The following is a 25,302-nucleotide window of genomic DNA, read 5'->3' as shown; positions in this document are numbered from 1 at the left end:
AGATTCATAAGCAATGGGGAAAAAAATGAGCCAAAGACATCTTTTCAAGAAATTCTGCTGGAATCTCAACTTTCTTGTCCTGTTGTTTCCATCCTTATCCTTCTTTATTTGGGAAGGATTTTTAATACTCCCCATCTTGAAAACCCAAAATGTATTTTCTGAGTCATGCCAGGCAGGGAAACTGGTTAATGAGAGATTCAGTATTATGTTCTGAGCCATTCATCTGAGCCTGGGGATTCTTTGAAATTATTCTCTTCACCTTGGATTTCCAAAAAGAAATGTCTGTCTGTTGCTTTTAAGACCAGCCTGTCTCTGAACTTATTCTCAATTACCTCATTCAGAAATAATTATCTCATTTGCCGATTTAAATTTTCTATCGTCTCAGTTTTTCTGAGAGTCTTCAGAAACACCAGACCATTGCTGAGGGAACTATCTTAGCTCTACTTTGGTCAGCCTTCTTTTGGGATTTGCACCTTTTTTTTATTGTGTTTGCCTTGGACTTTGCCTCAGGTCTCACTCAGTTGGTACCTTTGCTTGAATCTCTGCACATTTTATTTTACTACTGTGTGTTAGAGCAGTAGTAAGAAGTAAGATTTTTGAGCTTGAAATGACTACGCTGTTTTCTGGAAAAAAACATTGTCAGTAGCAGGCAGAAGTTTGCTAGCTGCGCTTGAATATCTAAGTGGACCAGCTTTCCTGTGCATCGTTATCCCTGCAAGAGTGTATCTCCTTATGCTCATAGGCTGCTCTCTGTATTTTAGTCAGGTGAAGGTTCAGCTTGCAAATATTCTCTTACGTACTCGTTATATGATGGACTGTTAGTGTTCTGACAAGCCACAATGAGATTCCATAAAGGACAACAAAACGAGATCTTCTTCCAGTTGAAATTCTGGTTCCTCATTGGGATTTTGACCTCATGTTGATGTCTTGTTTGAGGCTTTCCTTTGTGACTGTGCCTACATGCTCATTTCTTCATTTTTTGATGAAGGTGACCTTTGGAAGACAACTTTTGTTCCYTTTGAGTAGAAAAGTGAAAGAAGTACAGATCTTTAGATCTTCTTTACACTTGAATAAGGTTACCAGCTGTACATACCAAGATTCTTTTCCAAAGTAATCTTTGAATTTCCTGGGTTAGGAAATCAAGCTGTGTTTCTTCTTTAAGCATGTTTATCTGAAGTTGATTCACCTGTTCATACTCTGAGCATCAGGTGCAGTTTGCCTTTTCTCCTAATTGAACAGCCTCTTCATTGCTGTGGCAGAGGAGTTCAGATGTGCACCTGTACTGTCCATGAGACTGGCCACTGGATGTGCTATGAATGTTGTGCAGTAAAACCATCAAGTATTGTCTGATCATGCTCCACACATGCTCAAGTCGTGTCTCTAAAGAGTATCTGTTAATTCTACCGGAACATTGCAGCTGACTATGAATCTGTGCAAGTTCAGATGTGCTGCTTCTGTATTCACAGAATGAACGTGCATATGGACAGTCACTCAGAGAAGGAAGGTCACTCATCAGTAACTGGTAATTCTTTGAGATGTGTTATCTATGTACACATTCCTTTCTCCCTTTCTCTCTCTCTTGGAGTACACTGGGAAAATTTAGAGATGTGATGGTACCACAAGTCTTTAGATTTCTGGTCACAAGTGACTGGTGCATGGACCCTTCTCATGTCAGCCTGCACACAGACTACATTTTAAGGAACTTTTTTCATTTAGATACCAAATTCCCTTTTGCATCGCTGTATTTTTATATCATGGCCAAACAGAAGGCAAGGTTTTTATTTCAGTGCCCTTCTGCATCTTTAAGGGCCTCTGTGTATTGTATCCGCAATTTTCTGAGTAGTAAGACACAAAGTTAGACTAACTGCTGCTTGCTATAACAGGGCTTGGTTTGTGTTTTTGCCGTCTCAACCATATATTTGCAAACACTTCACTGGTTAACTGCTTTTAAGAGTTCATTCTAGACAACTATTTAGGTTGTCTGTGCTAAGGATATAATGCGTCTCTGAAAGCATATCATTTCTCTTTCAACGGAGAATAACAGAACATCATACGTAAATCCCCTGATTCATTGCAAAACCTAATCTTTGCGTTAAAGTTGTGTGCTTTAATGACAGAATTATGGCTGCCTGCATCAAAACCATGAAATGGCTTGTACTTGCACTTGACTTGCTGTATTTAGTGCTAGCAGCAGAGATGCTCGCCTTAAAGAGCCAAGTTTCGTGAATCAATTCACTTTTGTCTGGAAACTGTCTAGGAATATAAACTGTTATTTCCTGTTGAACTTCTTTGATGAAAGGAAGCTTCACTGGGAGATGGTCTACTGGAGAAATAAAAATAAYGTACGGCCAGCTGTCATCATTCCACAAAAAAGGGCTTTAAATATCAATGGGATTTTGAAAATTTAGATGGGTTTATGAGGAATTTCACATTCTCATTTTTTGTCYTTAAAGCTGTAGAGTTATTCTAAAACTTAAGTCATAACATTGTGTATTCATGCGTAGCATGGCGGTTCAATAAGGCCTGGTTTATGGATGTAAAAATATATCATGAGGGCAAAAGTCRTCCTCACAATTGAACTTCAACTTCCAACAGAGAAGGAATATTTCTGAGGGAGTGCAGTGGAGTATTACAAATGTTTCTGTGATTCTTRGCACACCAGCCTGTTGTTTGTCTGCTGTGCTGAATTAGGACGGTGTCATCAAACTATACGTCGTGTCGTCCCTTAAGGCTGCCTTAATGGCATCTCACTTTAAACATTAAGGGAAAGAGTAAAGTCTAAATGGCACTGATGTGAAGTGCATTTCAATATTGGCTGCTGTGTACACCGAATAATCAGAAAGGCCTTGATRCCATGTGGAGTATTTCTTTGCTATAATAGCTATGTCTGTGAGAACCTCTGATTGCAAGCACGGTAAATGCTACGTAGGACAACATGTATTTCTTCASTGACACTGCTGCCAAATGAATGGTGATACATTAAAATGTCTCATGTAACTTGGAGTTCTRAATAACGCTGTTTACAAAATGATAGTTAAAGATGTTTGGATTGCAAATTCAGACTTCTAGACATGCCATAGGGCAAATTTGCTTTCCGCTGCGAAACGCTCCGCTTTGGCAGTCCTTCAGGACTTCAGCAGCTATCAYACATTGTATAATGGTGTTAAATGCCATCTTCTGTGGAGGTTATTCTTCTGCTTCTGGGTGCTCTCCAGGTTTCCTGTCAGAGGATAAAAAAGAAAATCTTTTACTTACCTAGCTGGAAATAAAAAGATACCSATTTACTATAGCACAGCTGCTCCTTGCTACTGTTGTGGGCTGCCAGAAGGCTTCACATGTGGCTCTTGCCTTCTTCTATTCCTGCATCTCCACATATTTCTGTTTGTACATGTTGCTGCAAGAAATAAAGGGCGACCTTGCTATTGCGCTGATATTGAAGAGCAGATACTCCTTTTTCCACTGACTGTCCAGCTGTCTTAATCCAGATAGCTAACTCAAGTGATTCAAGGGGAAACCCCAATGAAAACAAGGAAAAGTTTCTTCAGAGTCTTTAAATCCTCATGCCAAATCTCTTACCTTCACCAAGATTTTCCTCAAATTATGTAACTCAGGTTTGTCTATTTAAGTTAAATGCATACCTGTTCTGTTAGTGGGATGTATCAGTAACAGAGATTGTTGGTGATGAAGAAATACTTGCCCGTGAGTAGCTCTTCCTTAACTGAGTTATATAACTTACAAAACCTGTTTTTTCTTTTCTCTTTTCTAAAGCTGAAGAATTTAGTTATTAATTGTGCACCTAGACTCTTTCCTGGTTCTCTTTAAAGCTACTTTGTTTTTCTTTTTCTCTTTCTCTCTGTCTTAATCTTCTTCCTCTCCTGCTCCTTAAGGCTTTGGAATATCTTTTCAAGTTCATAGTCCAATCTCGGATCCTTTACTCCAGAGCTACTTGCGGGATGGAGGAAGAACAGTTCCGCTCCAGCATCCAAGAGCTTTTCCAGTCCATCAGATTTGTGCTCAGCTTGGACAGCAGGAGCTCTGAGACTCTCATCTTCACACAGGTTTGCTCTTTTCTACACTCAGTTTAAGTAGCAAACCGAAAGGCAGCTCTCTTCTGCACCAGTAGAAATATGTGCATATGAGGATTAAGTGCGAGTTAATAGAATTTTCTCTAACAAGCTGATGATACTGAAAAATGAGACGTAGCCAGTTAATACTATTAGCCAGTAGCTCTGTACCAGCTCACAGATACAGATGAGCTGAACTGTTTATTCTCAAGAAGAAAATGATTTAATTGTCACATCAGGCTACAATTTTTGCTCTTTTTAAAAGTAAACTTTATTGTCATATTTCTCCTTAATAAGCAAGCCTTGAAGTTGGCATAAAGAAATGGTAAATCCTTAATTGTGGTAGCTCAAGTCAATGCACAGGGTCACAGCAACATCACAGAAGAGAGGCTGAGTTGATGTGCTAGGAATCAGAAAAACTTCATTTCAGCATATGCTAACAGTACTCATAGAAACACATGTAGCCTGAGCAAAGCACGGTGAGATACCCACACTCACATTTAATATATTGTTTTCATATGGCCCAGATGACTTCTGTGGGACTTCATGTGGGCTTAAGATACTACGCAGAGAGAAGGATATTGCTAGGTTTTGTTCCATATTTTAAGGACCACTGTTCCAAATCATATACATCTGTGTTTTAAAATTTTAAATAGTAATGTCATATACTAGGTTTATATGCCTCAGCTTAGAAAACTTCAGATGCTGAGCCACCTAGAACTTGCTAGCAATAAGAAAGTGATTAGTAATCCTAAATTGCACTAAAATATTTGCAGAGGTTTTGAACATACTCTTAGTGTAATTTGTCAAAGACACAGTTGCTATAAGTGTCACAACAAAATAGAGTGATTCCAGTGATCGGGTCCGGTCAGCAGTRTGATCCCTTTCTTAGATAAGGTGCGCTAAAAGATTTTGAGAGCAGCTGTTCTCAATCTTYAATCACCCATTAGTGAATGTAATAAGATGCACCAGGAACATGAGAAATCAATGCACACACTTTTGCAGGCAAAGGGATAGTGAGTGGAAAAGGCATCCTGTGAATGCAGGCTGTATTTATTTTTAGTTGTGGTGATCACAGGTATAGAGGGAGACTGGATTTGAGGATGGAATTATTTTCCCTTTTCTGTTTTGTGCTCRCTCTCTCTCTCTTTTTTGCTTTGCTTTGCTTTGCTTTGTTTTGCTTCCTCTCGCTACTCTCTGGCTTACTATTTTTGCTTCAGAATTTTGTAATTTGTGAAGCCTGTCCTTGTTTAATCTTTGAAAAGTTTACTTTTTTTTTCCCCCGTGCCACTGTGTTGCCCCTTGATCCCAATTGCCCCATAGGCCTYTCAGCCTGGAGGGCAGGTGAGCGGAGCTGGGACATGTGCCCCACAAAAATGTGGTGGTACTTCAAGGCCGACATTAAACTCTGTAAGTAATGATCCCCTAAACTGCACAAGTATTTGGTYGTGGATGTTGCCAGTGACTCCCTTTTCCCTACCCCAATCCATCTTTTCCTGCATATGAACTGGAATTCAATGTTTAACTGGCTGGTACTTTAAACCTGGAAATGGGGAATATTTCAGTAAATAATTGAACAGCCTAGGACACTGAATAGATGGTATTAAGGGCATACCTAAGACTTATATAAGTAAACTTGTTCAGGAGAATCAAGGAGAGTGTGTTCTAGTTCCATAAACCTGGAGAACCATTAAGTATCTTCAGGAGTGCTTGAGGCCCCAGCAGTGGTCTTCACATTTGCCCGTTTACCCTGGATATTAGAAAAACCCCAGTACGGTTGTTTCCAGCAATGAGATTAAAACAGACTGTGTCCTTGCTGCCAGGCACTTAGACAAGGCTGATGTTGCAAAACAYGCGAGGGTCTCGTACAGAGAAGGGCAGAAGGGCCCTGCCTGCGAAGAGCCGATGGCACAGTGTAGCTCTTCCACGGGTGACTCCAGAGCTGCTTGAAGAGACTTCTTGCATATCCTTAAATTACTACTGCATGTCCTAAATCACTATGGAATCTCTTCTGCTTCACAGTAATAGTTAGAAATAAGTTTAGGAAGAYTTTGGTAAGGATTTGTTGAGCCGGTGTTGCAATTCCACTTGTATTATCCGAAAGATAAAGGTGATGAATGGATTTGCAGCTGTTGCAGCCTTCCATGTGTACCATGAACTATTTCAAACAATTCCTATTTGTTTATTTTGTTAGTACATTGTATGTACGTAGCAACAAATAAGTGACAACACCCAGGAGAGTGTGTGGGTTTCTATGTGATCTGAATTGATTGTGACAAGATAAGATGTTGAGAGAGATAACAAGGAAGAAGAAAAAAGAGGAAAAGTTATATTCAGACTGATTTAATGAGCTCTACTGTTTTGCTCTGTTAGTTATAAATGTAGTCTATACTTTGTTGCTAAAAGGCTATAAAGTAGACATAGCTGTTTAAAAGAAAAGATAATTTGAGGAATAGCTTGGAGAGGAAGGAAGCTGTATATTATAAGGGATTAGGAAAGACATCCCAAGTGTGAAAGCTGGCATGGGAAAAGTATAGAAATGTTTAAGGAATGAGAAAACAAAAAAAACTGAAGAAAGGTGTAGAGCTCAAAGAAAGTAATGATTGGAGGCAAACAGCAATCTGCTGCGAGGTTTGGTAGATTTGAACTATTGCAGCAAGTCAGTGTGGTTTGGATGAGGAGTCTCCAAAAAATGAGGTCCCGGCAGTGAGAAGGGAAGCATGTGTGGGCGGTGGAGACGCTGGRATGGATGGGAGGAAGGTAGCTGAATCATAACCAGGGAATGCAGCAGTTCAGCAGTCATAATGAAGGAAATAAGGATGGATCTTGGATAGGATGTAAAGGAAGAAAAAGAAGAATTTTAAAACATCCCTTATATTAGAGGTGAGTGGCGGTTGTTAAGTATGACCCCAGACCTGTGGATGCTGAGAATAGGGTGATACATGGAATTTCCTATCGTTATGAAGAAGTTAATTGAAAATGGGTAAAATATGAGATGAAGAGCATGATTTCTGTCGTGTTGGTCTTGTTTCTGCACTTTAAGAAACACCTCTGGAGGTAGCTGAAGCTCACTGGAAATATCCCTTATTGCAAGAGTCATGTGCACTCTTACTTGCATGATGTGATTCCTCTTTCACGTGCAATTGCAGCCTACCCTCGTTTCGGAAGTGCACATGCCGGTGCTGCTATGGCTAAGGTCTATCAGCAACTTCTTTAAAATGTTTTGAGAAGAATTTTAACTCTCTTACTTGGTTGCCTAGTACAAGAATTTGTACTGAACTCTCTGATCAGAAGCATGTTTTGCATTTTATTTAAAAGAGTAAATCAACAATAGTGGACTATTTTCTGTTCTTCTCTACCTGAATCTTTTTCTGTCTTTAAGTCATCATTTTAGTTACTATAAAGCTTCAAAAGACTATTTTAGGCCATAGTTAATAAGTGCTCAGCTTGTGCGACTTAGTATTGCAACAGAGCTTTTMTAYACATATACATATATATATGCTACATTACTACTTCACTCCGAACATTAGGTATAACAAAACATTAGCGCCAGCCGTAACATGCTACTTAGTAGCTTTCTGCAGACCTTTAATTCAGGTTTACTGTTGTTCCTTTCTACTTCATGGCCTTTTGATGGAGTTCCAGAGTTCAGAATTTTCAGTTTCTTCATTTGCTCTTTTCAGGCTGCTTTGCTGAACTCCTTCCCCGCTATCTTTGACGAGCTGCTACAGATGTTCACCGTGCAGGAAGTAGCAGAGTTTGTGAGGGGTACCCTGGGCAGCATGCCCAGTACAGTACATATTGGGCAATCAATGGATGTTGTTAAGTTGCAGTCTATTGCACGCACTGTTGACAGCCGCCTGTTCTCTTTCTCAGGTAAGACAGCAGTTTCTGAGTCTTAGTTTTGCTGTTAACTAAGAGCAGGAGCACTTTACACTTCTTTCGCAGTTGCTTTGTTGCAAACGATTGCTGAATGCTGAAAATCTTGGAAATTATCTTGGTGGCATCGTTGTTGTATGTTAATAAATCAATCCTGGATAAATTTTAGTTCAGTTCAGGGTAGAAGTTTTTGGAGTTTATTTAATGCATGAAGGTCTAGATGGAAAAAAATTGTGCAGATAATAGTGGAAGATGAAAAGCACATAGGGCAAGGTAGTGCACTCAAATAATTCAACTCAAGGGAAGAATGATCATAACACAAAATCATGCTTAAACTGTCCAGTGTAGTTATTTATAAACATCCATTTGTGCTTTGTAATTGAAATTTCTTTTCATAAAATACRAAGAAGAGAGTGCAGGGAATGAGTAGATTTGTCCAAAGGTGGTTGTGAAACAGGCAAGGTGTTTTATCTAATTACAGTGTTTTGAACCTAGTGGTTCAAGTATTTGTCCTTGCGGCTTCCAAGTCACAGACAGATGAGCGGAAGTGATGCATATTTTTTAATAACCTTTTCTCTGTCTCTTCTGCCTTCTTAATAAAGCCAGGTGCAACTTTACCCCCAGGGTCCAGGGGCTTTAGTGCCTCCCATTAATCTTCCTCTCTCCTTCAAAATGATACTGGCAGCCAGTGATGCTTTTAGCTGCTGAATAGTACGGTGACTTCTCACTACAGCATYGAAAGCCAGCAAGCAAGCTTCAGTGCTGCTGTTAAGGTTTTGTAAGCCAGCTAAAAGGGAAGAATCAACAAATTTCCCAAGAGGGAGAAAAATATAGAAGGGGCTCTGTTAGCTGTGACAATAGAGCCAGAGGCTTCATGAGGGGAGGAAAGGTCTATGCAATAGGTAATTCACACTAGCAAGCGTCCATTCACAGCTGTTATTCCGAGATGAATCACTATTGCACACATCAYGCGTACTGCTTTTATGAACTTTTGGAATGAGGTGTGCTATTAATTATGTAAAGTTTTTGGAAGTGTGTTATACAAAAATCTGTATCATAGAAGTTGCACCATGATCAAGAATGCTGTTTATCAGTACGCTATATACAGATTTTACTGTAATTAGCATCTTCTATTAATTCTGAGGGTCCAGTTTCTCCAAAATACCAAAAGACTGTTGATAGGAATGGTTGACTCTTTTGGAAAAACTGTGATTTCACTTTTCCCTCTTCCAGAGTCCCGGCGCATCCTGCTACCTGTGGTTCTTCACCACATTCACCTTCACTTACGACAGCAGAAGGAGCTACTCATCTGCTCTGGGATCCTCAGTAGTATCTTCTCTATAATCAAGACCAGCTCTTTGGTAATCTGCTGCTTGACTTTTTAATTCTACCACTAGATTRGTACACTGAAGACTGAGGGATTTTTATCGGTTAATACGGGTTTTTGAAAGATCCCTTTGAAAACAAAATTCTGCTAATTTTCTGTCAGCAGGAGAACATCTGAAATGAGTGTCTGCTTTTGTAAGTGTGACTCAGAGCATTCTGATTACAGAGTGTTCTTGCTGTTGGGAGGGGGAAAAAGCACACGCATTTACCAGGTTTGACACTGTTTAATTTTCTTCATCCAAGCCCAGAACTTAGATGTCATTGGAGTTCAAAAGCCCTACACAGCTCTAGGACTTGTAGTTCTGCAAGAGACAGTAACTAGCACTTTATGATTCGCGTTAAAAGAATACTCTAAAATTATCCAATCAATGAAATTACACATACTTTCAGAAATTGCTGCTGAGTTAAACACCCAGCTTTGATTATCATAATACTCTGATCTCAAATGTTAACTTGATCGTTTAAAGTAGAGCTCACAAATAGAGATGGTGAAGTGTCCCAAACTGACTCTAGCAGAGGAAGTTCATGGTGCTAAATATAAATCACACTGATGACTATTTCCAATTGTAAGTTTCAGTTTTGTGTGAAAGGAATGAGAATAAAGGTATCATGATAATAAGCGAAATTCATGCTACCATAGAATAAAGGCTGTTGAACACAATTTGATCCCATTGTGTTCTAGAGTGTATGCAGATATTTTTTGCTGTGACCCTGAGTATTTGCATCAGGAAGGGAGGAAACAAGGTGGGAACAAGTACGTTGGCATYCCAGCAGTGTCTCATAGCCATGAAGAATTTTATCGTACTTCTCTGAACCTCCATTATGGAGTTCTCCATTTCTTCTCTGCAAGTTTCATCAAAACACGTGTTTGTGGTATGGCTGGCTCAGCAGAATTGCTTTGCCACTTCCATTCTCTCCACAGTCACTAACTGTCTGTTTGCTCACCACTTGCTGTAGGAAGGAGATGTCGTGGAGGAGGTTGAGATGATGGTGGAGAGCCTCCTGGATGTGCTTTTACAAACTCTACTTACAATCATGAGTAAATCGCAGTCTCAGGAGGCGGTAAGAGGGCAGCGTTGCCCGCAGTGCACAGCAGAAATCACTGTTAGTAACTAACAATCAGTTTCTATTTCCTGCTTCTCTAACCTTTGGTTCAGTCCCTCACCACCACTTGCACGTCATTATCATTACCTCTGCTGCATGAATGCCCAGGGTTTTGTTTCTTTGCCTTATAAGCTACCAATCCAGTCCTTCCTCTGTGCAGTAGTGAGGCCTGCAGGAAGCAGTGGGGCCTGGGAGGCTGGATTTCCAGTTTGTTTCCTTGATTGTCTTTGCACTTGCGATCAAAAATTGTCTTTTAAAACTTGACACACGTGATAACTGGGTGGCCACCTGCGGCTCCCCCTCTAAAGAGGAATCACTGATGGCCGTGTGAKCATCAGGCTCTGATTCCTGCGACTAAAAATACAGGAATTACCAGTGAACAAGTCACTCACTTAACACACTGGAGAGCTTCTGTTCAGTTCCCCTGATTACTTTGTGCAACTGAAACACAGCAGACTGTTAGAGAAGAAATCAACTGATCCTAAGTCAAGTGAGCTGTTGAGCTGGGTAGGAGAAGAAGGAAAGCCASTTCTTTGTATAGACTGCCAGCATAAACTGGGAAGGAAGAGGTTTTTTCCTTGGCACACAGTGGAAAAGGAGAAACAGGATAGAATTGCTGTTCTACCTTTTTCCTTTCCTGAATTTGTTGCCCTTTCTATTCCAGCCTASTCTATTTTTATTTGACTGAACCTGTAATGCAGCTTTTGCACCACGTATAATGATAAGTTGTTGTTCAAAATGTTCTTTTTACTAGACCCTCTTACCAAATGGTTGAGACCTCAGAGATATTGTGGTAGTAGATGGTACATTTCTCTGTACTCTGTACTAAGGTACATTTCTCACATAGGTGAAAAGGTTATTTCTTTCCACACGTTAGATCTAATAAAACAACTAACACATGGTAGAATTCTAATAAAGAATAAGGCATTTAGTAGTTTTCACATGTATCCTTTGATATAACACAAGAAAGGTGTTAGCTTGCAAATGTCCAGAAACATCTTAACTTCCTTCTGCTCCTACGATTTCACTTGSTGTTATTTATTGCATGCCACCTCACACATAAGAGCGCACCTTTTTTCCTAATGGAGATGAACACTGTCAAGTTCATTGGAATAACATATGCTAAGGCTTCTAGGTAGATGCCTGAGCCACTGTAAAACAAAACTAAAATGGAAAGGAGAGTCCAAGTATACAATCCGCTCATKAACGATCCAGATGTATTCATATTTCACAGCACTAATATATGGAACCTTATTAGATGGTGCTTAGAACGTAGTTTATGTATTTTCCAAATTAAGTTCTYATTGCCACGGAAAAAAATAGATTATGCTAGGGCCTGGCAGTGAAAAGATGTATTCCTGACCTTTTGCCACTGCCTCGCTCATTATCTTGGACAGATTGCTTAACTTCTCTGTGCTTTACTTTCAGATGTGTAAAATGGGGGAGCTCACCTTTGGAAAGCACTTTGGGATACTGTGGTAACTGGTTAGGGTGCATCTACATTGCAGGCAAAAAATGAAATTGTAGCTTGAGTAGGCTCACCCACGCTGTGTTCAGAATATTGTACTGAAATACTGTTAGCATTCTAGCTATGACAGCACATAACTCATTGCGCACCAATAAATAAAATATTTACAAGATTCCAGACACTTTTTGTAGCCTGTACTCATCCCATGCTGCCATAACTATTCTGTTTTCAGTATCTGAGCCAATTAGTTTAAATCACTCCAGTATGTCTGCGTAAGCTGCAGTCACACCTTCGTTAGACACAGCGTATTGTGTATAAAGTAAGCGAGAATGTGGTTAACAAAAACTGCGTGCTTGGAGGGGGATTCGTTAGTGTCTGTATTCATCATTTTACATGATTTTTGTTTAGATGACAGCATTTGTTAAAAGAACTGTTAAAATGGCATCTGCAGAAGAGCTTCTGAGAGAGGTATTCCTATACCTACAATAATTAAAGAACTGCAGTCTATTTAATCTCTGTGCATGTCAGCTTTCCTCTCATAGGCATTGGGGCCATTTCAGACCCCTCCCTTTATACCTTACCCCAGGTTGGTTTTTATATTTAGGAATTTTCAGATTGTCTGAACCAAAGAATTTCTCATTTGGCCAACAGGGAGAATATGTGTCCTGCCTTTTGTCATTGCTTCGTCAGATGTCGGACACGCATTTCCAGCACTTACTGGACAATTTCCAAAGCAAGGATGAGCTAAAGGTAGAAGAGAATGTCATGTTTGTACAGTGATTCACTCGGAATGAGATAGCCGAGGGGAATCCTTTCTGCGTTACTTTCTCTGCTAATCGTTCCCGTTCTTCACTGATATACCCTACTTGTAGACCATCCCTTTCCCTTTGTAATCATAGATGTTGTGTTATAAATACGCTTTGGACCATAGCACACTGAATAATCTTGGTACAGAAGAGCAAATAGAGTTCCAAGAGAGATGTTACTAGACACAAAAACATTATTGTACCTTATAGAATATAGTCTGAGGAGCAGGGTTTTTAGTCCAGTACGTGTAAAGTCATTGCCCTGTAGCACATTCTTAAACATTAAATGTACATTGGAGCTTGCTTAGGAAAAGTATTCAAGATGACCTTATGCCAAAATATAAGAATATTTCAGTATTACGTATTTGGTATCCTTTTTGGGGGATGCAAAAGTCTCTGTTGCTCCAGTATTGCTGCGCTGGCTGCACCTTTCCCAGGTCTGTGAACAGTAACTTAAATCAGAGCTATTCAGGAGCAGAAGATGGTTGGTGAGGTGTGCAGACCTCTCCAGAGGCTCTTCTGTCACTGATGTTTTGAAATAGAGCTTCTCAAAACAGCAGAACCCAACTTTTTATCTCAACTTCAGTAGGAAAGAGGAGTATCTCAGATAGCAGTCGGTTTAAGAGGCAGAATAACTTCATAAATAAAGATAGGACTTTATGCAGAATGTTATTGGTTAGCATGACACTCGATAAAATAGGGACAATGTGAAGAATGTAACATAGTAGGAACTTCCACTGCCTTAACAAGTGAGATGGAGAAGCAGTGAGAAGTGCTTTCTGAAGAGGCTTTCAGCTTCTAGATACTTTATATGCACATGAAAATATGCACCTAGAGAGGCTGAATAAATCAAGAGGATAAAGTTGGGATAATAGAATTCTTACCTCTAGGTTGCAGGATTGAATGAAGCTCAGTTTCATAATGATCTGAGATTACCACCTTCAGATAGCTTTTGAATCGCTCATTGGAAGATAATTTGGTAAACTGATACATATTAATACTCATTAGACATTAAATCTAAAGGTTTGTTTTTATGTCAGACAAATCAAAACATTTATGATTTAATTGAAATTTGTTCCTCTAATCATAATAACAAATAATGTTTTATCCCTGACAGTCTAAAGGATATGTTCAGGCATACTGTGGACGGTCAGAGTTTTGCCTCCAACTTTTTTTTTTCCGTGCTATCAGTTGATCCAATATATTATGTTTTCCTTCAAATATTTTCAACTCTTCTTGTTGGATAGGAAGGCATTATTTGCATTTACCACATCTAGGCCAAAATTGAGGCCAAAAAGCAACTAATTCACAGTTTAAAAAAAAAAAAAAAAAAAAAAAGTAATTCAGGGAGCCAGGATTTCATTTGCAGGAGTTTCTGATTCTCTACTAGCTCGTCTTTCTCCACTCCCATCAGAATTAAGGCCCAATTGCAGGACAATTTTAAAGAAAGCTTGTACTGAGGCTTCCTGTGCTATATTAATTATGTGCAGAAGAACCAAACAACCAAAATCATATTCTGCAAGACCAACAACTTGGTGCCTTTTATCCTCCCTATAGTCTTCTTTATAGAGGTACAGGTACTCATAAACAAAAATCAGAAGTATCTTCAGGTTTGTGGAATTTTTTGGAAAGCAAACATCCAACTGAGTGTGTTTAAGAGGTTCTTTCTGCTGCATATTGCCATAAATGGGGTTTTATGTTAGCATCTTAAAAAGCATATGTTGGAGTTTTATTGTGTTTGGGTGTGTTTTTGTTTTGTTTTGCCAAATTTGCAATGTGAGTGCAAGGAAATTTGGACAGATGGCTCATTATTATTATAAACCAAATAAATAATGACAAGTGCAGTGTATTTGAAAAGAGCTGGGAATTGACACCAGAACTCTGGATGATAATGTGGGAAATCATATGSAATTAAGCACTTAGGGAAGTTTTTCATCTCACTGCGAACATAAACATTAAAAGACAGCAGCAACCAATTTCGTGTATGCTAGATGCAGACAAAATGAATAGAACGGTATCCCAGTGTTTGTTGTGTTCATGTTTTCATGTGATGGCTGGCCTAGCGATAGAAAGATCAAGGGGAACACACTTAGCTTGTCTTGCTTGCAGATAGGAAAATACATTGATCTGCAACTGCTGGTGATGGTTTTTTCTTTTGTTTCTGTGTAATAGGAATTTCTGCTGAAGATTTTCTGTGTATTTCGGAACCTGATGAAGATGAGTGTCTTCCCTCGGGACTGGATGGTGATGAGGTTGCTCACCAGCAAGTAAGTAAAGAAGCAGGTCTAAACTGCTGATGTTCTGTACAGGAATCGTTTCTCAAAAGCTGGGCCCTTAAAGCCCAYGATGCAGCATGCTTCATCGGGCTGAGGTGCAGCAAACAAGACAGGAACTCTGGAGCACACTCCCTGCCTTTATTTAGGTTATTTATTCTGCATGTGTTTTAACGCTCTAGCCCAAACTGGGGCTTCCGTTGTCTGTTTGTTTCTTGTACTCTGCCAGGATGTACAGGTATCTAAGAGTTAAATGTTTAAAATCAGAGCTGAAGTCGCTGCGCTGAGGCTCAGAGGGGCATGGCAGCTGTCATAACACGCGCCAGGGACATGCACCCACGGCGAGTGCTGTTAACAGGCAGGTGTCTCAACTCCCTTTCTCAGCACGCTGCCACTTGAAATCTCTGTCTCCTCCTATGAACAGCAGTCCTTAATCCAGGTAGGAGGAGGATCCAGTTACCTTAGAAAAGGAGGAGCAGGACCCCAGCAAGGACACTTAAGTGTATTATAACATATGGATTTATCTCTGAATTAAGTTGTCATTTGAAATTTTAATGTTTTGTTTCATTTTCTTGCTTTTGCTCTGTTAAGTAYTCTGTTGTTTAGAAAGGTAGCAGCGTGGTGAGCACCTGGAGCCTGGCACTATTTACTAGCTGCTTATTTCATTAGATAAACTAGCTATATGATTACTACTGACTAGCTGAGAACTGTTGGAGTCCCTGTGGCAAGAAGACACTGTGGACCCCTTCCCAAAGGTTCACTTGCCAGCTGCTGAGTTGCAGGCTCTGCGAGTTCACAGTGCTAATGAAAAGTGAAAGAAGTGGATTTCCGTATTTCAGATGAAATAAAGTTCTATAAGAAAAGAGAAAAGCATGTAAAAGAGTAGTTACCTCAGACATTACATCTTACCTAGTTCCCTTGGGCACTATCAGAGGCAGATGCACATATTAGTGTTGCTGAAAGTATTGCTTCAGTGTGAAGCAGAGGTGTGCACTGTTTCTTTTTATACCATTGTAGCCTAACCTACATACTGTTTATTAATTCCTAAATTTAACACAGAGCTAGATTTCCTTTCATTAAGGTGTATTTAAAAAAAAAAAAAAAAAAGTCTAGTGAATCTGGAATTGACAGATGCATTCAGCTGAAGCGTGTGCTAGATAAAAGCCCACTGTTAGCCAAGAATAGCTCCAGTTTTTTCAGTTGTGCTTTGGAAAAAAATCTTTTTGCTTAAAATAGGAGAAAGATGGATGTGTTCTTTCATTTCACTGTAGGTAATACTGCCTGGCTATGTGAAAAATAGATAGGATTTAAAAGATCCTGTATAAATTCTAAAACCTACAATAGTGATAAAAGTTCTTAATCTTTTATCACTTAGTAAAACGTATTTATGTAGATAAATAAAAGATAGGTGGAAGATAGCTGACTTCTACATGAATTTAGCAGTGATTACCTAAAGAAAAAATACCCATGTCTGTATTATAGTAAAATAAGCACCGCTGTTTGGAACCATAAACCACTTTCATATGAATTATATTCCAGATTCAAATGTTCTTTTTTTCTTTCTCCTTTTTTGTTTTTGACTGCAGTATCATAGTTACAACGGTTCAGTACCTGTCTTCTGCACTGCACAAGAATTTCACGGAAACAGACTTCGATTTTAAAGTAAGGATTGATACTGAGAAAATGTCATAACATTTTAAAGCTGGTGTTAACAATGGAACAGGAGCTACTCTCTGCGTTAGCTGATAATTTTGCAGAATTATTTGATTATCTGTGATGAAGATGACCCACCTGATAACAGAGAGGAATCTAAATCTTCTGTGGATTAAGGGAAGCGGAACWTGTACGCTGTGAGCTCAAATCAAGAAAACAGAGCCCTGTGTAAAGGAAATGAGGATCTTCATGAGCAGTGGAGCTAATGAAGCCTCCTGTCCTACAAATTCATCTGTAACAAAATGTAAAGTCAAGCAGTGCTTTACCTGAAGTCAGCGATTTCATGATCTACCTCTCCCAGCTTCTCTTGTGTGTGAGGTTAAGCACTGGGTACCTCCTTTGCTCTTGCTTAGTTAYTAAGACAGTCTTTCTTCCTGGCTGTTTTCTTAAAACTTAGAGGAACATAGTATCTTAGAGAGTGTTTTCCTTATCTCTGATCTAGTTCAAAGTGGCAAAAAGTTCTGTGTTACTAAGAAAAAGCAGCCAGACCTGCACGGTCGCACCCGCACAAACACACAGCATGAGTGTGTAAGCCTCGTTTCAGAAGGAAACCACACTATTATAAGACTGGCATTCATGACATAAGGCAATCTCTGATTTTTTTTTTTTTTTTTTTTTTTTTTTTTTTTTTTTTTTTTTTTTTTAAAAAAAATTTTATTTTTTTTTTTTTTTTTTTTTTTTTTTTTTTTTTTTTTTTTTTGAGTCTTTCAGCCTAGAAAAAGAGAACAATTTAAGCTTTGCAGATGTCACTATGTTTATTCATTTTTGAACTTTGATGCTAAGGAGAAAACCTAGTGATGATACCTTCTCAGGGAGTTTAATTTTAGTTCCTTCCAGGCTGCAAGTAGTCYCTTGGTCTCCTTAAAGAGTTTAGTATCTTAAGAGTTAACATACATGTTGATTAAATTGCATCTTGATTATAAGAAGGAACAATCTCATCCTGTTTTAAACGAACATATGTTTTCCTACACTTGTTTAAAACATACTCCTTGCAGTGTAATGTTATAAAACTTCCTTCTTGTGCTGTAGGTGTGGAACTCTTATTTCAGCTTGGCCGTTCTGTTCATAAACCAGCCAAGTCTCCAACTAGAAAATGCCACGCCAGCTAAGAGAAAGAAGATTCTAGATAAGTAAGAACATGTTTTGTTGCCTTCCTAGCCTTTTCTGCTACCTCAAAAATGAGATACCTTTTCTGCCACAAATCCTTGTGATTTGTGATGGGATTGGGATGTGGAAGTGCCTGGGAAATGAATAATTAGAGATCTTAATATAGTCTCAGTGATTAGTTGAGTCCTTTGATATTCTTATGTTGACTTCAACGTGAATTTAAATTTTTTTTTAACATCACTACTTTGCTGGTTTTTGTCCCCTTATGCAGTTGTCTGTTACTTTCTTTCAGATATGGTGACATGAGGGTGATGATGGCATATGAACTCTTCAGCATGTGGCAGAACCTGGGTATGTCTGTCTTCCCTGTCCTAACAACCAAAGCCAAAATAACTCTAGCTTTGGAGGGCTTAAGCAATCACAGTTTTAAACAAATATCACAATGCAGATGATAAGATCTGGTATGTGGTTTATGCTGTGCCATCACAGTGACAGAAAAAAGTTCTAGTATTGTGTCATTACTGATATAAGGGCTCTTGGGGATTATTGCTGTGAATTCTTTAAAAATAAAGTAACTAATTTCTGCTTGATACTGCCATTTTCAGTACTTTTTTGACAAAAATATTTCAGAATTTAATGTTCTTAGTTCAAAGAATATTTCAGTATTGTCATTTTACAGATTACTTTGATTTATTCTCCAGAACACCACAGTGTAAGCATGCTACAGAAGTGGTTATTAACAAAATGCTGTGGGTTTCTGTTGCAGAGAAGCATTGCTATTTGGTCCTAAGTCAAGGTCGGTTAGGAAACTGCAAATTTCATAGCAATAAGGATAAAGAGTTCTGTAGTTCTTTAAAAATCTAAATAGGTTCTATTAAATACCGCTGTTGTCCTYAGCCCTTTCAAAATCTTTTTCTTTGTAAATTAGAAGATATTTCTGGGCATCTTCTCCTCAGTTAATATATTTTAGTCTGGTGATTTTTAAAAGTTTGAATTTGTTAGCAAGTAAAACGCACTCTCAGTTTTTGCTAAAGGCTTTCACAGTGAAATTAATCCCTTCTTTGCAACGGAGTTTGTAAAGCAGATGTTGTTTCAGCCCTTTTAGGGAAAGGATGCGTTTTGTTCTGTAATGCTTGTGGGTATGACTTTGTACATGGCATCACGGAAGAGTCTTATCTTTCCCTCAGCAACAGCTGACAGATAAATAAGGTTTTTATTTACTTACAATTGCTTTGTGTTGTACAGGTGAGCATAAGATTCACTTTATTCCGGGAATGATTGGCCCCTTTCTTGGTGTTACGCTCGTCCCACAACCAGAAGTCCGGAACATCATGATCCCCATCTTTCATGACATGATGGACTGGGAACAGAGAAAGAACGGCAACTTCAAGCAGGTGAAATAGCTTCACGTGCGCTTGCAATGTTCTCTTTCTTCCATTCTGTCCAGCTGCAATACCAGAAGCAACTGGCATCTGGTGGTTTGCTTCTGGTCGTGAGGGAGATGCTGTCATGCTGATTGATTAGCAGTACTAAAGGACTGTTCACAGACCTATTACGAGAGAAAAGGAATTCATAAGTGCTGGGCCTCACTTCTGCCACTGGTTTCCTGTAGATTGTTAGTCAGCCATTAAATGGGTCAGAATGGGAACCCCAAAACAGACCCTAGATTTAGCCAGTTCTGCTGAAAACACTGGCCTTTGCATCTATCTTTCGATTCTAGCYGGTAAAACGGCATTATATAATTAATAAATAATTATAACAGGCTTTGATGTGGACTTTGTAACTGTGTGCACAGAGAGCACGTAGCAACTCTGCTAGACCTGTTCCCCAAGAACAATTCTCTCGCCTCCTCCTGCCACGAGGTACGATTGCAGAACAGGCACGACAGCCATCGTCATTTAGTTGTCAAGTCATGCTCAGAGATGTGCTTAAATTTTCCACTCTAAAACGGAGCCTAGAAGTGCAAAGTATAAACATGAAGTACAAGCCTGGGATGGATCCCCTGGTGCCGATGCTTCATTGTCACTGCCTTTGGGGCAATACTGGGGGTAAATATCTGCAGACAAGTGTGCTGGAAAAGCAAATCCTGCTGTGAAATTAAAAAGCAATTGACTCTTGGACCTTAAATTTACATGTCAGTAATTCCTGTGATTATTTATTGTCCACAAACCCAATAAATGCCAAATCTAGTCTATTATTCCAGGACAATTAACAGACCTTTTCTGTAACCCAACCTATCAAAGATTGTGTGGAAGAGTATTACCAGAAAATTAAGAGTTCTTTTTTACTCTTCTGCTCCCTCAATTATTACTATTTATACTGTAATAGCATCTACTTCTGACCCTCTTTTTGTTTTAGGTGCTATATATCCATAGCAATGGAACAGTCCCTGCTCTAGCACTTACAGGTTTAAGTACCTACAGGCATCTCATGGTTTCTGGACCTATTCATTCTTTATCAAAGATGAACTCTTCATCATTTAATTTTAGTACTCATTTAATACTCAAATACCATTTAGTTTTTATAGTTACTGGTGTGTTCTGGAATAGAGCTGCAAAAATCTTCCTTAAATTACCCATTGAGCTAATATTCACACTGCTTTTTTGAAGCACATATTGTAACTTTCTAGGATCAAAGAATAATCTGTATTAGCGAGAGTGAAATGTATAGTTAAATTGCACAAGATCTATTAAACCATATGTTTCAGGCACAAGCAGCTGGAACGAGGAGGTTATTTGTTGTCCGTTATAGTACTAGGCAGCTGGACAAGTGCATTATGGATTTTTGTCAATCGTTGTAGATCACAAGCAAAGAGAGGGTATTCGACCAGCTGAATCAGTCATCTGTTTCCGTATGGTAATAGTCTATATTTCTGCTATGTTCTGTGTCCTGAGGTAGTTGCAGAGTTTGTTGTAAGCCTTGTCAGAGTATTACACTCTGCTTTGAACGCTGAAATGTTCGCTGTGCAATAGAGTGAAGTATATGGGGGGGAAAAATCATAAAACAGAATTAAATCCAGCAAGGCCTAGAAGCTTTTTTTTTTTTTTTTTTTTTTTAATTTTGAAGTTCTGTTGGCTTTTTGAATACTAAGTGGATTGTTAGAACATTTAAGAATTCTGGAAGTTCATTTTCAGGCCTATTTGTTTTTTTTCAGTTTGTATTTTAACAAGTTCATTTTTTCAGTGATAATGGATAACAGTGCAGTCTGATTCATGAACCAAATCAGGTTTCTGTTTAGTGATTTCAATAAGAAGATCCTCAATTCCATTTGTGTATCACTGGCTGATTTCCTTTTACTTCTCATCTTTATTTCMTTTGCAGTGTGGCAGCTGAAGAACACAGAAAAACTCGAACTATGCTTGTCCTTAAATAAAAAGAAACCGTATTTCCACAAACCATTTCAACCTTTAGGAACCTCTGTTGTCATTAGTATTGAGAGTAAATTTTCTATAAGACCTCAAACTACAGGAAAAAATTCTGACTGTTAGATACCTTGATTTCTGTACTTGAACCAATCTTATGGGAATATCTGATATCCAACTTGATAACAGGATATATTAGGTTTGAAAAAAAGAGAGTACATACTGTTGACTTGTGTAAGGGAAGAGAAACATAATGATACTGCTCTGGCCCTTTATGCAAGTGTGAAAAGAAAATGCATCATGTAATCATAAAAAGGCTTGATAAAACTGAGTTTAATGAGCACCTAATCTTCCAGTGTGATACAGTGGTGCTTGGATCACTGGAAATAGCTACCTACCGCCGGAACGGTCATAGCAGACCGGTGGCAGTYGTACCATGAATTAGCTGCTCTGCATGGATATTTTTTGTTTGTGGTACAGGATACAATATGTATCTGATACATTTGTTCACAACAAATCTGAGTGATTCATTTAAAAAAAAGAGAGAGAATAAACATCAGAAATTCCAGTGAAGCAGAAGTAGCATCTTGCTTAGGATGTTCATTTAATCTCCTGATTAGCAAAAGCATTTGGAAGTTGTGTGTCCTGATGTAAACAGCTAATCTGTAACCAATTACTTCTTCACCCAGGTGGAAGCAGAGTTGATCGATAAGCTGGACAGCCTGGTATCAGAAGGCAAAGGTGATGAGAACTACAGGGAGCTCTTCAGCCTGCTGTAAGCTATGCTGGTTTCTATTTGCTCCACCTTGTGCAGGGTCGTCAGAATATTCAAAGTAGTGATCTAGGCAGAAATAACAGCCAGAGGACTGATCTCCTTCCAAGAAAGCAGGATAGGGCTTTCCGGCAGGTTTGTGTAACATGGCTTTTGCGTCTGCAACAAAAATACATCACTCCATATTTCTGAAAAGAGTATGAGAACTAGATTCTTTATTTCTGCTGTAAAACCTAATGCAAGGCTGCACAGGTAAGTCATTGCCATCCTTCTGTCAAAACCTGATTTGCTAGAGAAGCTAGTGCCTTGCTTTTCACATGGCAATATATGAAATCATTGCCTCCAGCTTGTTTGGAGAAACAGTATATTCACTAGCAGATCAGGTCTTGTTAGAAAAAGATATTTTCCTAAACTTTTTTCTTTGCTTCCAGTTTTTAAAGGCCATGTTTTGAGTAGGCTCATCAGTTGCAAGTTGCTTCCTCCAGAGTCCACCAGAACACGGTATTTCCCCTCCATCTCACACCAAAAATACGGTACTCGTGAGGATAACATTAAGACTTAATATCCGACCTTCTGCTTAGGCAGATTTGATTTCCAAGGCTCTTAGGACTTGTTTTTAACTGCTCAGAGTCCAGCGAACTAAACCCTATTTTTTTTTAATGTTCCAGCGAGCCATAGAGATCAGTAGCAGAATTTAAATCATATATTTCAGATGATTTTGTCTGGCCCCTACTAATAGGCAGGCAGTTTGAGGCATAAACCTTTGTTTCTCTAGAACCAGTAATGGTATTTCTGAATGCACATTTGCACATCCATTCATTTCCAAGAATAGTAAGCCTGCCTGCCTATCCTGTACGCTTATGCCTAAAAAGCATGTTTCCTTTTGTGCATATTCAGTCTTGGGAATTCTGGCTTGTGTGTTCAGGTAAAATAAATATATTTCAGGAGAAATGAAAGAAAATATCTTTTTCTTTCATGTGACAAAAGGAATATTTTGTATTTTGAAGATATTTGTTACCTGAAATGTTAAGAATGCCGAGACAGTAGTTTGTTGACTTATTTTTAGATGATGGCGACTACATACATTGCCAAGAAGCACGACTTTGAACTGAAGTCCAACAACCTTTTAGTTTAGATTTCTTACTGCTTTTTCTTAGAACACCACAAACTTTGAAGAAACAAATCCACAAAAAAGCAAAACTTGTCAGCTCTTTTTCCACAGAGTGCTGTGAAAATAGAGTTAACTGTAAATTCTGTCATCTCATCGTACTACCRAAACGTGAATTGGGTCCCTTGTGAGTTGGAGAATGACGGGAAATCATTCCAGTATTAGACTCATCTGTCTACTGTAGGACCAGTATGACACCCAACAGTATTTCATCTTCCCAGTGTGAAGCCGCATAGTTCTTTGACCAGAGATCCAATTGCAGGAAGGTGGAATGTAAATCTGCTTTCTTTCCCAGCTTTTAAAATACGATTGTAACCAAGATTCAATGTCCTCCCTCTGGCCTTTTCTCATTCTTTGCAATTTTCACAGTCAGATGTTGCCTACGTTGTCTATTTTGCAGAGCAGAAAGAGATTGCATTTATTTATTTGCAGTTTATTTAAACTGTGATGTAGGGTTGCTTGGCTGCTGACTAGAGGTCAAAATTTATCTGGAGGTGAGCAAAGGAGAGGAATTTGCTGTAGGACGGTTTAGGCTCCAGTTGCAGCTTCATCCTGCTGCTAGAAGTATCTAAGCTACAGGTAATTATGTGGAAAACAACTATGGCCATAAATGTAGCTTTTATATATGTGTGTATTTTTTTTAAATGGCAATGTAAGAGGATTTTCTTTCCTGCCAATTCTATAATTTCCTTGTCTTTGCTTCCTGCTGCCTGGAGTAGAACCCAGCTCTTTGGGCCTTATCCCAGGTAAGACAATAGCTCTGCGCGTTTGTTTCATGAAGGAGAAACCCAAGTTGTCCGCAGCTGCTTGCGTGCATTACGCCCTTTCCCCACAAGCCTCACGTACTCTTTCTTCCTCTCCAAACAGCTTACTGGAGAAGATTGAGCAGGAAACGTGGCGGGAGACAGGAATCTCTTTCGTTACATCGGTTACTCGCCTCATGGAGCGTCTACTTGACTACAGGTATCTGGCTACAACAGTAATACGTTCTGGATATATGTAGAAGTAGTAGTTTATAAARACACTATTACCAAATTTCTTCAGTTTCAGAGAATGTTTTTATAGTTGGTTTGATAGTGGCAAGTATTCTGAATGCACGTAGAAAACATTGCTGCTAAGTTTTGAGCAAAAATCATAGGTCCGCAATTTCTGAGCTCTAATTCTCATTCTTGCGTGCTTACGCCTGATAAATTCTGATAAATACTGAAGATAAAGTTGTTAATTCTTAGTTTTATTCCATGGCTTACTGAGGCTGCAGGTTGATTAATTCCTTCTGGCTTTGGAACGATCACATCTAGTTCAGCAAAACACATGCTAAGTAGGAGAATAATTTTAAATGCCAGGCTGTGCTTTCTGCAATGCCAGATCTTCTTCTGTGCCTTTTAGTTTCCTCTTTTCCTCTTATCATTACCAGTTTGACCAAATCTCCTGTTTCTTTCCTGACTACAGCTGCTGTACAACAACTAAGCAAGACTAGATATCTGAGACACATTTAAAAAGGAATACTACATGGGAACAGCTTTTTTAATGTCTCATTTGCTATTAACACAAATTTGATACACACACATTCATTTTCATGTTTAATTCAGGAACAGGTAACAGATTTGCTTGGCAATTAATATGCAACAGTATTTCTCTTTCACAGAGCAGAATAGAAGGGGAACAGCATCAGACTTTGGAAAGGCGCAGGATCAAGTGTGTCCTGGCTATCGTGATAGTTCTGCAAGTCACAGAGAGAGCTATGAAAATAAGAGCTCTGCTAAACAGTTTTGACAGCTCTGGGAGTCCAGCCACCAGCTAGCTGACAAAGTAGTTGTCAGGAAACTTTGCTGTATCACTGCTTTAAAAGTTTTGTCTCCTTTTCACAAATGAATGTAAGGTGTTTTTTTTTTTTTTTCAAGTCAAGCTTAGTAATTTCTGAAGCCTTTAACTTTTGTACTGCTTAAATAGTAATAATTTCTAAAATCTTCCAGAGACTTCAGGCTAGGTTTTGTGTGATTTAACCTATCTGTGTGAAAAATGGTATTCTAATCTAAATTAATCGGGCAGTATCTTTCAGGATGCCTACGCTTCAAATAGCTAAATTTGTGAGACATAAATCTTGTGAATAGGAAATGACTGAATATTTACAYCTGGATAAATAATAGTGTTTTTCACTTTTATGATAAGTCTTTAGTTCAAATGATTTTTGGCTGCAATC

General features: G+C 38.8%; 1 protein-coding gene across 1 annotated transcript in view; it reads left to right on the top strand.

Moving 5' to 3' along the window:
- DOCK3 (dedicator of cytokinesis 3) overlaps positions 1-25,302 on the top strand; it is a 197,826-nt gene that overhangs the window by 132,348 nt on the left and 40,176 nt on the right. The window contains exons 23-33 of the mRNA XM_085311589.1: positions 7,748-7,940; positions 9,177-9,304; positions 10,287-10,391; positions 12,553-12,651; positions 14,880-14,974; positions 16,567-16,642; positions 17,723-17,823; positions 18,093-18,151; positions 19,046-19,194; positions 21,852-21,937; positions 23,970-24,065. Coding sequence (XP_085167715.1) covers positions 7,748-7,940; positions 9,177-9,304; positions 10,287-10,391; positions 12,553-12,651; positions 14,880-14,974; positions 16,567-16,642; positions 17,723-17,823; positions 18,093-18,151; positions 19,046-19,194; positions 21,852-21,937; positions 23,970-24,065 — 1,187 coding nt within the window. The remainder of the gene's footprint in view (positions 1-7,747; positions 7,941-9,176; positions 9,305-10,286; positions 10,392-12,552; positions 12,652-14,879; positions 14,975-16,566; positions 16,643-17,722; positions 17,824-18,092; positions 18,152-19,045; positions 19,195-21,851; positions 21,938-23,969; positions 24,066-25,302) is intronic.

The sequence above is a fragment of the Rhea americana genome, unplaced genomic scaffold (assembly GCF_003343005.1).
Source record: "Rhea americana isolate MKP2758 unplaced genomic scaffold, rheAme1 scaffold_345, whole genome shotgun sequence".
Taxonomy (NCBI): domain Eukaryota; kingdom Metazoa; phylum Chordata; class Aves; order Rheiformes; family Rheidae; genus Rhea; species Rhea americana.
The sequence above is the reverse complement of the archived record's forward strand: the minus strand, read 5'-3'. Positions and strand labels throughout refer to the sequence as shown.